We start from the raw sequence: 13756 nt of genomic DNA on the forward strand, positions 1-13756 counted from the left end.
AAAATAAAATAATCGGTCGTACCCATGCTTCCCCGACGTCATGCCAGCGCATATTGGGAAATTCGTAGGCACCGATCGGTTTTCTATCAGCCATTTGCTGGGAGTAAGGGCGCCCTCCGTTTGCGAGGTGCGCCTGCTGCTGGCGGCACAGGGAGGAGAGGGCGGGGCGGCGGGGAGTCTCTGGCTGGCTGGAGCGGCATCTAATAACCAACTCGCAAAACAAAATAAAAACAGCAAACAGATATTGTCAAAGGAGCTTGCAAAGAAAAGCGTCTGGACTTCTTTAAGTTGCTTGAAGACGTTTCACCTCTCATCCGAGAAGCTTCTTCAGTTCTAAGGTCAAATGGTGGAGAGTCCCAGATATAAACCTAGTGGGAGTTTCCCCCCCACAGAGGGACAAAAGGACCCCCTGATGATCCTCTAATCACCTGAGCCAAGGTGTGAAATTGGGTGTGGGACCCAATCAGCCAGAGTTTCGGGTGAGTTCATTGTGAAACCTGGCCCCACCTTGTCATGCGAATTCCTGAGGTCAGATGGCCCAGGATGTGAGTGGGTGTTAAGGCGTCTGGGAAGGGATCTCAAAACTGGATTATAGATGGCAGAGAGTTGGTGTCGTAAGCCCCGCCTCTGTTCAAAGATGGTCGCTCACAGAGGACATAGATGCTTCTTTCACTCCTCTTTCAAACCATCTGTCCTCTCTGTCCAAAATGTGAACATTGGCATCCTCGAAAGAGTGACCTTTATCCTTAAGATGCAGATGGACTGCTGAGTCTTGTCCTGTGGAGGTGGCTCTTCTGTGTTGTGCCATGCGCTTGTGAAGTGGCTGTTTGGTCTGGGCATTCCTCGCTGCACTGTACAGCATACACCACGTTGTTAAGTTTGTGTTTTGGCGTTTTGTCTTTCGGGTGAACCAGTTTCTGTCTGAGTGTGTTGCTGGGTCTGAAATACACTGAAACAAACAGATATTATGATACAGACTTATAATCTGCACCGATGTTTTTTCTAAATTCTATAAAGTGAGCGCGAGAGCCCTCGGTGCGCCTGCGCGCTGCTGAAGTCAAAGTAAACTTTATTGTCATCTCCGCTACAGACAGTCCAGCATATAGAGAGACGAGACGACGAGGCTGCAGTTACAGCGGTGCAAGTAAACAAACAATAAATATAAGAAGAGTAAGAAAATAAATCTACACTTTAGGACTCGGGGTAAAGGATCAATAACAATTTAATTTATAATTTACAGTTTGATGATTTAAAGTCTCACACAACCCGTCAAAAGGGGCGGGGCCGGCTGCTTCCAAGTAGAGCATATTTCATTTATAATGATGTAAATCCAAGCCCATCATGGATTCACAATCTGAATCCTGGGTTGTGTGAAATCCCAGAAATCAACCTTAGACAAAGTGAATCTGTGAACTAAGGTGTAGGTCTGTTAGGTTAATTGTGCTGATCCTCGGGTTGGGGGATTTGTGTTTGTACTGGAGCGCAAAATTCAAACCAATGGAAGATGGACAACAAAAGTTCAAAGCCATCAGGTGCTCAGGTTAGAAAAAAGAGAAAAGATGCAGGTAAGCAGACGTGTGATTGGATAATGGCAGCTCATCCTGAACCAATCAGACTAAACTCCAAACAATACATTATGTTACAGATTTTAATATTAATTAGTCATTGTTACTTGTTGATTTGTCCTGTTCTCATTGTGTGACGAATTATGACGACTGTTTGGTAGCTGTTATTGTCTCTCTCTCTCTCTTCATGTGTGTTTCTCTGGTGAAACAATAGTTTTGTGTTAATGTTAGGGCTGCACGATTTTGCATAAAATGAGAATCACGATGTTTTGGCTTAGAATTGAGATCATGATTCTCTCATAACAATAAATAAACATAAAACAACAAATGTCTCACGTTTTGTTGTTGCAGCAAAATGTTGTCCTGCTTGAAATTCCGTCTCCACCGTTGCTCGACGCTGCGTGTACAGAGCAGGTAGTGCAACAATAGAAAAATAGTTGCGGGACGGCACTGTGTAGCGTTTGTCTAGGGTGTTGATCGTTTTCCTAAATCCCTCATTTTGCACAGTGTTGATGGAGCCATATCTTTGGTCAGGTGATAAGTGATAGCCTCCGTAATGTCTTTGTGCCTGCGGGAGTTCGACGTGTATAGGGAAGCGCTGTATAAGGTTCCCGTTATTGATGTTTGGGTGGTTGACCGGGACGGATTTTCTCCTGTCACTTTCTCGTCATCCCTGACGTGCTCTCCGTTGTTGTTTCCCTGCTAATTTTAGCATCACATGGCACAGCTTCTGTATCACGTGGTATAAGGCTCCGCCCTTGTCATTTGTTGAGCAGGAAGAGTGAGCGCTTGTTTTCAGGCAGAGTACGTCCCGGATCAAAATGTGAAGTTTTACAAATCACCACTTCTTTAGTGAATATCATTTCAGTCTCAGACAATCTCGTTTCTCTTACAGAGGTTGAATGCACCTTCTGCGGATGGCGGTACCACACAGTGTGCGTGGACTTCCCCTGCACAGAAGGCAACTACAAATGCTGTGAATGTTAAATAAACAGAAACAAATGATCCCTGTTGTCTTTGCTTGATGATTGGTTTGAGTCTTGACAATCCACATTGCTGGCGTTGCATCTTTCAATGGCAGCAATGGCAGGTATCAGTGCTCAAACCTTTTGTGTTTGTTTCCAACAAGTTGCCCACCTCGGGAAACAAAAATGTGTTCTTTTACTTGTCAGATGAACATATGAGACACTTTGACCCTTCAGTGCAGTGTGGAGCCTAACAAAGATCTGTTTTGTGTCCCAGCTGATCAGCAGGAGGAGGAGAGTCTGACGGAGCAGCAGAGGAACATTTTCAGCTACTTGGACTCAGCTCAGCCACTACAGAGGAAACAATGAGCTCAACACAGAAGGTGACAGACAGAGCAGGACCATATGACCAAAGATATTTATCACCATATACATTTGAACATTTGCCATAACGATGTAGCTGACGATAGAATTGACACCAGACAAAATACTTTACAGCTGCACAACTTTATTAAAAAGCCATCAATGTATTTTCACTGAAACAAGCAGCTGTTGTTTATGTGCATTAAAGTTCTATAAAAATGTAACAGTGCAAATGCAAATTCCTCGCTGACAGTTTAACCAAAAGGCGTTTCCAGTGGAAACTGGCCGACACATCCTGAGCATAACCATGTATAATATCCACTAAACTTCAGAAGAGGTTATACAGTCGTGGCCAAAAGGTTTGAGAATTGCATAAATATTGGAACCTGGAGAAGTTGCTGCTGAAGTTTTTATAATAGCATTTTGCCTGCACTCCAGAATGTTATGAGGAGTGATCAGATGAACTGCATCGTCCTTCTTTGCCATGAAAACGAACTTAATCCCCCAAAAGCCTTACCACTGCATTTCATTGCTGTCATCAAAGGACCTGCTGAGACCATTTCAGTGATCGTCTTCTTAACTCAGGTGAGAATGTTGGTGAGCACGAGGCTGGAGATCATCATGGCTGTATCCCGATTCAGGTTCTGCAGCTTTAAAGTCCTCAAGGGCCGCGTACTCAAAGACCGCTAAGGCCGAAGTGCGAGGCTCGTAGGCTCGTGAAATGGGACGTCTAGCCTCCGTCGCGCTGCCCAGGTTGCCTAGCAACCATGATACTAACAGCTGGAAACGTTTCATACAGCTTTGTTTGACAGAAATGAAGGAGAACATATTTAGTTCATTTGTTTCTACATGAGCTCTGTGTGATTTGATGAGTATCTGAGGCTGAGACCACAGGACTGTGAAACATGATTGTTGGGCTTCATTTCTGTGCTGAACAGTCGTTTAAGATTAGCTGTAAATAACAATTAGCTGATGTTGTTCATGAGACTAAAGTCATCTCACTGTGGTAATGTAAATATAATATGGCCAATATTATAGTTATTATATTAATCACTTCACTCACAGACAAGTATGTGTGACAGTGTGTATATAGATGTATCATATATAAGAGACAAATATTGTTCATGTAATATGTTGGTAATAAATTACTAGTATTACTAGTAATTAAATTACATTACTAAATTACATTACAAATTAAATTACTAGGCATTACTAAATTTGGCTCAATGCTTACATATATGTGTAAAAAGCAAATGTAGGAGCTGTGATAACTGTGTCTGATAGAATGAAGAGTAGACTGATATATGAAATATTCCTTTATTGGGTGAGAAAATCAGACCATGTCATAACTGCTGTAAGTCACACAGAATAGATATCAGAGCCTTAAACAGGCTGACTTCTGCTAAATGGGTCAAACTGGGCAGAAAGTCTACAAACACATAACATCCTTATAGAATATGATGTAACACTATAGATCAACTTACCTCAGAATATATAAAGCATATAAACAATTACATCAATATGATGCAACAAACACAGCAGCTACTGATCCAAAATCCTCAAAGCTTCATAGAACTGAAACCAACATTTATTTTAGCTCCATTCTGCTGCTGATACAGACTTTAGGTTTCTGAACATTAAACTTGTTGCTGCCTTTCATAGTGTGTAACTTGAAGGCCCTGAGTACTCTGAGTACTTTCTCCCACACTGGAAACACTGGGATGATCACATTATTTGAACATTACCTAATAAGACTGATTCAGCACAGACAGTTATGTTAAACTTTCCTAGCAGTCCTTCACAAACAGGGAACAGTCTGTCTATTCTCTCCATCTGTCAGCTGCTGCTGGCTCTTCCTCCTCCTCTTCCTCACACACTGCTGAGTTTGTCCTGGTGGATCATCAGGGCTGCAAAGCCTCACAGATGATGTGCAGCAGTGGGTCCCTCAGTCTGTCCTCACTCTGGACACTTGCAGTCGTCACACATGGAAATCAAATGTGTGATAAGCTGCAGGATTCAAACACAAGTGTAACTTATAAACACATGTTCATACTTTTATTCCACAATCAGAGAGAAAGAAACAGAGAGAGAGTGCAGGACAGACAGACAAACTGCAATTTAGTAAATGCTCGAGTTAAAAGTAACGTTTTGTAAAACTGTTACATTTAGAGCAACTTTTAAGTGGAATAAGTTGCCTTAAAAAATTGGAGAATTGTTCAAAACTTCAATGAAGACTTAAAAGCCGATTTACAGAGCTTTTAGTTGTTGTAAATATTGTAAGACATGATTTGTTTTTGAAATTTGTGTAATGTGCCTCAATGTTATTGATATTATTATTATTATTATTATTGATTGCTTATATTTGAACAATTGTGAAACCTCACTGTGGATGTAAGAGTGAAATTATGTGGATATCTTGAATCCACTTTATTGTGTAATATTTTATGTGAGTATTTGACGGAAGACGAGCAACATCTGTTGTGGAAGCTAACGGGGTTCCTTTAGAATAAACAAACATAGGATTTATTATCACTGAATAATTCTGTATAAATCTATACAAATTATAGAAATATGTAATAGGAAACAACAAAATAATCTAAATTATAAAATATGTGTGTGTGTGTGTGTGTGTGTGTGTGTGTGTGTGTGTGTGTGTGTGTGTGTGTGTGTGTGTGTGTGTGTGTGTGTGTACAATCAGGAGGGATGAGCATGATTTTAGTGTTTGAACAGTCATGAATTATCTTTAACAGCAGGTTGGATGTAATGTGTTAGAACTACCAGCAGGTGGGGATAAGAGACCTTTAAGGTGTTTGGTGCCACGCTCCACCTTCAGGTTTAAAACTAGTGTTAATGGAGTTTGAAGGTTGAGTTTGTTCCACGACTGCATTTCACTCACTGCCTCTGTTTGTATCTCTGTCACTGCAGGACCAACATGGAGCCAGAAGTCAGCGCTCTCAGGAGGCCGACAAACCTCACAGAAGAAAGGGAGAGAAAAAACACACCTGTGACGAGTGTGGGAAGGGTTTTACTGTGAGGGCTAAACTAAAACAGCATCAGGTCATCCACACTGGAGAGAGACCGTTCAGCTGTGACGAGTGTGGAAAGTCTTTTTCCAGGAAGGGTTCCCTAAAAAACACCAACTCATCCACAGTGGAGTTAAAGCGTACAGCTGTGATGAGTGCGGGAAGGGTTTTACTGTGAGGGCTTCACTAAAACAGCATCAGGTCATCCACACTGGAGAGAGACCGTTCAGCTGTGACTTGTGTGGGAAGTCTTTTTCCTTCAAGGGTTCCCTAAAAACACACCAACTCATCCACAGTGGAGTTAAAGCGTACAGCTGTGATCAGTGTGGCAGAGCTTTTACTCACAGTAGCCACTTACAGAGGCATCTAGTTACCCACTCTGGAATTAAGCCATACAGCTGTGACGAGTGTGGGATGGAGTTTACTCTGAAGGCATCACTAAAACAGCATCAGGTCATCCACACTGGAGAGAGACCGTTCAGCTGTGACTTGTGTGGAAAGTCTTTTTCCTTGAAGGATTACCTAAAACAACACCAGCTCATCCACAGTGGAGTTAAAGCGTACAGCTGTGATCAGTGTGGCAGAGCTTTTACTCACAGTAGCAGCTTACAGAGTCATCTAGTTACCCACTCTGGAATTAAGGCATACAGCTGTGACGAGTGTGGGATGGAGTTTACTCTGAAGGCATCACTAAAACAGCATCAGGTCATCCACACTGGAGAGAGACCGTTCAGCTGTGACTTATGTGGAAAGTCTTTTTCCTTGAAGAATTACCTAAAAAAACACCAACTCATCCACAGTGGAGTTAAAGCGTACAGCTGTGATCAGTGTGGCAGAGCTTTTACTCGCAGTAGCAGCTTACAGAGGCATCTAGTTACCCACTCTGGAATTAAGCCATACAGCTGTGACATCTGTGGAAAAACTTTCAGTCACAGAGGGAACCGAAATGCACACCTACGCATTCACACCAGACATGATGTGTACTGCTGTGAACAGTGTGGCAAATACTTTACAACAGACGCACAGTTACAACAACACACGTTTACCCACACTGAGGAGAGACCTTATCAATGTGACCTGTGTGAGAAGACTTTTAAAACTCCACAGCACCTGAGAGAACACCAACAGATCCACACCAGAAAGAGACTCTACAAGTGCAGCTACTGTGAGGTATGTATTTATATTGTTATCTTGTCATTTTAGCCTGACTGTTTGGAACAACTCTGCTCATTAAACTGTGTTAGCATGTTAGCAATTCTACTGCATGGAAAAGCAGCTCTGAGTGATTATTCAGATTTTCCTTTCAGTTATGATTTTAGTATTACTGTAGTATTATGGTGGTAGTATTGTAGTTATTGCAGCCCAGTAAACTGAGTGTGTTAACTGAAACAGTCAAATGTAGTTGGACGTCTGCAGAGATGCTCTTTATTTCAGGCGACGTTCAGGATACAAATGTTGAAGGACTGACTTACACTGTCTTTGTGTCTTTGTTTAGAAGCAGAGCGACACAGATGGATCCAGTTCTCAACCCTGTCATCACTGTGGTGGTGGGAAAGACTTTCGTTGTGACCTCTGTGGAAAAACTTTCAGTCGGCAAAAGACCCTAAATCTACATCAACGTAGACACACTGGAGACAAACTGAAATACTGCAAAGAATGTGGGAGAAGCTTCACCACATCACATCACTTAAAACAACATGAACTGATTCACAGTGGGGTTAAAAAGCACCTCTGTGATCAGTGTGGGTCATCCTTCACCACTGCAAGTCAGCTTAAATCACACAAACGAGTCCACACAGGAGAGAAACCACACAAGTGCAGACACTGTGAGAGAAGCTTCTCACGGTTAGGTAATCGTAACCTTCATGAACGTGCACACATGGAAGGAAACTACAGCTGTGACCAGTGTGACAAGAGCTTCAGGAATCTCAGTTCATACTCTGCACACAAACGATCCCACGTTACTAATAAACTGTTTCACTGTTACCAATGTGCCCAAACATTCACCTCATTGTCTGCTCTGTGCAAACATCAGCGCGATCACTCAGGGCTGAAATCACTCCCATCACTGGATCACAGTGAATCTGAAGACACAGAAAGATCCTCTGGTTTCTGTGTCAGAGTCAAAAAGCTTGAGATCAGACTCCACAGAGTTCAGATAGAATCTCCTGAAAAAATCTGATGAGGCAGCTGTGAATCAAACTCTTCCCCTAGTTCCATTTTAAGCTTTCAAAACTGTCCTACTGTAGTGTTCATGTCAAGTGGTTAGCTTTCTTTTCATCAGTTGGTTGAAAACTGTTTCCTATTATAAAGTTTTTGTTTTAATGTATTTTGATCAGTTTGACCAGTTTTTAAATGACCATGAACACTGAGCGTATTGTATCTGTACAGCATGTTTTTCTATTAGACAGATTTGTAACAGAGGCCTTGCTCTCAGTAAGTTTGAAATCTGATTTCTTTTGTAATCTCTGATCTTTGTGTATCCTGCTCAGTTTGCATGCTGCCTGTAGGAGTTTCTGTCTTTGTATTTGAAGAGAATTCATTGAATATACTCAGCTGCTTCCCTTTGGTGCCTCACACATCACTGAAGTTTTTCAGTGTCCAGTTATTTGTTTTTAATAGCTGTTTGAATTCTCTGTATGTTTGACCCTGTAGACTGTTTAATGGACTGCTCGTCTTCCTGTTTGTAACCACTGCCTGTTTAGGACTAAAGATTTGGATTTTTGACTTTAACACAGCCTCTGCGTGTCGTCCCTTTGTGTCCTCGTCCTCTGTGAATGTGTCACAGATGTTTCCATGATAATAACACAGCTTTCCCACAGTGGCTTGCAGCAGCATTTATTCACAGCACGTTTGAGAAAGGTTCAGATGAACTCGATGAGTTTATATTCAGAATGATTCTGACACTGGGCCACTGTGAATTGTGATCTTTCATCAGGTCAATGTTTAAGTTCAGTATTTCAAAGCAGGAGCTATGAACAGTCATCATGTTGGCATTAGAATTATTATTATTAATCATGTCGTTACTCATGTATAACTTTGATTAGTATACATGAATTTTATCAATAGTAAAAATAATGAATAATTCATGTATAACTTTGATTGTGTTTTGTATATTAATTATATTTAAATAGAGATGTTGACCCTGTCTCTACAGTAGCATCAGTGTAACATACATTATTGGTCCAAGCTGTCATAAATGGGGAGCCTGATCCTTTATTATGAAAACATGACGAGTATTTTTCTTGTCAGTTGGGAAGAAGTTGGTCTTTTTTTCCTTCTTTTTGCTCAGTTTGTCTTTTCTTTGATAATTGAAACTCTGATCAAACCTACTTGTTCTGCCCTCGCACTTAACTAGGCTGACAGACAACCATCATCCCATGTAGAAAAACCACACCGTTGTTCCTTTCTGGTGGATTTATTTGATTGGATGCATAGCATGGCTTTGTAGAAATACATGAATGGATGAATGGTAAAACTGTAAACAAACACAAAATATCCCATGTGAGCTAATATAAGCAAACATTCTTACAATTAGAAGATGCTATGACCTGTTACTATGCAAAGCAGAACGAAACAAGCTAACATTAGCGGTTAGCTAGCGCTAATTAGCGTTTAGGCTAATGACTAATAAAGCACATCATTGAGTCAATTTACTGTCTCAAAATATCACAAACAACACACGGCAGTTAGTGCTAAACATTCACCGGTAAAACACAACATTACTGCCAACTTACAGACTGTGCTGGCTTAAGAGGCAAGTATAGGCAGGTACAGGAGTAGCAAACTGTCCTTCTCCCGTTAGACAGGAAGTAATGATAAGTAGCACTTCCGGTAGAATGTCAAAATAAAATGAACAGTGTGCCAGAAACGAATAAAGATTGCATAAACTTGTATAACACTACATAACGTGAGCGGTGACTCTTAAGGAGCCAGAACACTACTCATGTTCACAGCATGTAAAAGCAGCTGACAGTCCGTGGCATTGTTGTTTGTAGAGGTGCAGTGTAGTGGGAGCATAAATCAAAAGAAAACAGTAACATTTATGTAATAAAACATCTGAATGAAAATGAACAGGCCCTTTATGAACTTCAAAGGGATCTGAAAACAACACTTTTTAAAAGAGTATCTTGGGGTGTAGGTGGTCAAAATAGAAAACTGAGCTGAGACTCTAAGTTCAATCCATCCATTGGTTTTTACTTAGGAGGAAGAAATGTCAGGCTGGTGCAGGCTGGTTAGGTGCATGTGGTTATCTTTACCTAAATGAGTTCACTTTGTGGCTGCCAGGTTGGGCAGAAGTACCTGTCCCCTGTTAGGCTTAGCAAGGTTCTCCAGGAGTTTCTCCATGGGTAGAGCTTCTAGCTCCTGCAGCACATCTGTGGCCGTGCAGGCTGCCACTTTCTTGGTTGCTCTTTTTACCCCACTGGTTGCGAGTGTCTAAATACCCCCACTAGCTCGCTTTGGCTGCAGTTAACTTGGGAGGAAGGGGTGGGTGTCCCATGACTAGATGAAAAACAATTATCTGGGACACATAAATATAATAACACATGCATATATCTCTATCAATTTTTATTTCTCTCAGAAACATTGGATCTAAATTGCAAATGTGTTCCAGTTATACTGTTACTGTGTGACAAAGTGGATGAGCTGCAATGGTCTCCATTTGTCCCATATGTGTTTACTTCTTCTTCTTCTTTTGCATATTAAACACATTATTCGGTTTCTATGTATTTGCTATGATTTGCTATTTGTTAAGTAACATTGCTTCACTCACTATGCCGGGTTTGTGTGTGGAAGCATTCAGTTGCTGGCAAATCAAACATTCTGCAAATGAAGCTGAATACTCAGTTACATGTTTCTTTACATTTTATTATGTTACAGATTAAGTCATTTGTTCTTACTTTGTTTGTCTTTTCAGTCTTCATGAGGGTCAGGTGTGGGGAAACGCCCGCCCGGCATTTCCTCATTTTAAAGTCCTGCTGATGTCACACATGACATCAGCAGGTCAAACCAAGTGGAGGGGTTTGTTTGTCCATAGAGATGCTTCCTTTTGTTTGTTTTAAGGTTTAAATGGATTTGTTGAATGTGTTTCTTTTCATCAATACTGCCATTTAGTTGTGTAAATGTGCATGTTAGAAGTGTGAAGAGGTTTTGTGTTTAGAAATGTATAGAAACCAATCATTTACTGACAGCATGTCTGATGGAAATAAGTGCAGATTATGTATGAAGTCTAACTGCACACAGTAACTGTGTTACAATAAGGACTTAACAGCGCCCTCTGCTGGAGTGTTTCAGTACTGCGTTAACTAGAATACACCTCCTCCTCCTCACACCACCTGCTACAGCTCTACTCTTCTATGACTACAGTCATCCACAGCACTGATGTGAGGTCACATGGTTCATGTGTAAGGAGCACAGCTGACCTCAGGTCAGTTTAATGACTGTGAGCAGCAGCTGTGTTATTGTCACTGTGACAGGGAGACACTCTCAGACACAGCGCTCATGTCAGCTTGTTCTCATGCAGGAGGATCAGGAGCTTGTTAAGGTTCGTTCGATTTGGGTAAGAGAAGAAAAGCAAGGCTGAGTCCAGGTATGGTGTCAAAAATAGTGATCTTTATTACACACTTTGCGCAGAAGTGTGGGAAGACAACTTGCAACAACAATCTCCGCCGGGCGGAGGCTCTTCATCCTATTGTATTACCATGATGACGTCACACAGTTAGACTTTACTGGAAATGATAACAAGTTCCCCACAATTCCAAAAGTTCCCCTTATATAGACATCAGATGATATTTTAGAGAAAAACAAGTGTGTGATATGATGTGCATTTTGTGAGATTGTGTGTCCTTATAGAGAGGATGTCCTAAGACGACCTCCCTGTGTTAATAAGTGTGTTTGTGAACGTGCGTGTGTTACATGACTCTCCGTGCATGTTGGTGTAGGCCTAACTACGTGCAAAACTGAATGTAGAAGACCAAGGTCCAACAGGACTAGGGATGGGTATCGTTTAGGTTTTATTCGATACCGGTGCCAAATCGGTACTTTTGAAACGGTGCCGGTGCTCAAACGGTGCTCAAACCGGTGCTTAAAGAATGGAGAACACAAAATTGGTCCAAAAACCTCTCATATTCAGCTGGTTTTATGTAAAAAGATAACAATGTTAGCCTTTTCTGCAGCTATGGGGCATATATGGTATCACTCTTAGCTGGAAGCAGTGCTTAACCAATGGAAAAAATACAAACTTTGTCCAAAAACCTCTCATGTTCAGCTGTTTCCCTCTTTTTCTTTGGTCATTTTAGCCTTTTTTGGCCAGGGTGAAGGGAGTATCTGCCATCAAACAAGAAGACAGCTGCATGTAGCTATGATGATGTTTGCTAGTTCACCTTACATGCATTAATGTAATAACGTGGGTAGCCTACTCAACGTAAATTACACGCGAACAACAGAGAAGAACGGCTGCTGCTGCCATCAAATACGGCGCATTTCTCGGCTTTAAAAAAACCCCCGCTATGCGTCGCCAGGTGTTTCATCTGATTTGAGGTGTTACCTCCTTTGACAGTATCACAGTATCAGCTTAAAGCACTTGTTGCAGGCTGCTGAGTTTGCATATTTTGCTGTGAAGTACAGCCAGACTTTTGACCGCTTCCTTGGGCATTTCTAATCGGTAGCTCTGCTCTAACAGAACGTACGTACCTGGCCCCGCCTACTGTCCTCCAATAAATCCTCCAATAATCCTCCAATAAATGATTGGCTAGAAGTGTATCAAGGCTCAGGAAAAAAAGCACCGAAATAAAGCACCAAAATGTGCGCTGCTTTTCGGTCTGGTTACTACCGTTTATGTCAGAACCGGTGCCATCATGGCACTGGACACCGGTACCAATCCCTAAACAGGACCCACCTAATCGAGTGGAGTGAACACACTGATGTAGTGCAACAGCTTAAGCAGATAAAAAGAATGATACAGAGACTGATTAAAGTGATGAGAGTATGTGTACATTAATATTTTACTCAGATTAACATAGATCTAATTAAAAGGTTATTCTGTCAACAGATTCGACGATGCTGAATGATTGATCAATACTAGTTCTGATTATAAACTGTCACCCTAAGCATACAAAACAAAATATCTTTTGTCCACACTCCTCCTCTTTGGCCATCGGCCAACTTTTACCCAAATTTTGTTTCACTCCTCCGTCCAGGCGGCCTCTCAATGGACATAGTTAATGCGATCAACATTTTTATTTGGAGTTATCCATAAAAACACACTTTCAAAGCCAGCCGCTATCTGATTAACTAACTTATACTCATCTGGAACTCCCCTGGGAACTCCTATTGAGTCAATCCAGGTAGGCGAGTCCCATCTTGGATCATACCTGTGCATACCCCTTGTGCTTCTCCTTCATCTGGCTGTCGACGCATTCGTACCCTGCTGTGGAAGTGTTCCTAGTCTACTCCCCATAAGCATCAACGGTGCACCTAAGCGCACCAAAGCACAGGTTCCCACACTCCCCAGGGGAACCTGCGCCAAAAGGGTGTAATGCCCACAATAATAATATAGCCCACCCCTGGCCCAGGTGCCTATAATTGTGTTTGGGTCACTTACATTATTGGTAGTCCTGCCTGGAATCGTCCTCTGACACCAGCTTGGATCAATCCTTCCTACCGTATATCTCACTCTGTCTGTAGAGAACTCAAAACAGGTATAATTATTTCGTTTAGGTGTGAATGAACCTGGTTGTGTACGTTTATCAATTGGTGGATATAAACCTGACAAAGTAGTGCAGTTACCTGTGTTCGCCGCCTCTCTAGTTAACCTCAGCATACAATCATAACCCCACTT

General features: G+C 41.7%; 1 protein-coding gene and 1 long non-coding RNA gene across 3 annotated transcripts; both read left to right on the plus strand.

The window, feature by feature from the left end:
• Nucleotides 1-2804: 2804 nt before the first annotated feature.
• LOC145423798 (uncharacterized) lies at nt 2805-8649 on the plus strand. 2 transcript variants are annotated; one of them, XM_080296631.1, is made up of 3 exons: nt 2805-2913; nt 5819-7086; nt 7412-8649. In XM_080296631.1, the coding sequence occupies exons 2-3, from the start codon at nt 6331-6333 to the stop codon at nt 8096-8098; spliced, it is 1443 nt and encodes a 480-aa protein (XP_080152757.1). In that variant the 5' UTR covers nt 2805-2913; nt 5819-6330; the 3' UTR covers nt 8099-8649. The 2 variants fall into 2 exon arrangements, with proteins under 2 accessions (XP_080152757.1, XP_080152760.1); XM_080296634.1 differs by lacking the exon at nt 2805-2913 and having other exon boundaries at nt 5611-7086.
• A 1216-nt stretch (nt 8650-9865) lies between these two features.
• LOC145424071 (uncharacterized) lies at nt 9866-11234 on the plus strand. The gene is made up of 2 exons (XR_013905025.1): nt 9866-10889; nt 10921-11234. It is a non-coding gene; the product is annotated as an uncharacterized LOC145424071 (long non-coding RNA).
• The last annotated feature ends 2522 nt before the right edge of the window (nt 11235-13756 follow it).

This window comes from Astatotilapia calliptera, chromosome 3, assembly GCF_964374335.1.
Source record: "Astatotilapia calliptera chromosome 3, fAstCal68.1, whole genome shotgun sequence".
Taxonomy (NCBI): Eukaryota; Metazoa; Chordata; class Actinopteri; order Cichliformes; family Cichlidae; genus Astatotilapia; species Astatotilapia calliptera.

Excerpts from the sequence above, each read along its gene's own strand:
- LOC145423798 (XM_080296631.1), top strand. The coding sequence starts at position 6,331 with ATGGAGTTTACTCTGAAGGCATCACTAAAACAGCATCAGGTCATCCAC. Across the intron at positions 7,087-7,411 it reads ACAAGTGCAGCTACTGTGAG|AAGCAGAGCGACACAGATGG; the intron begins GTATGTATTTAT and ends GTCTTTGTTTAG.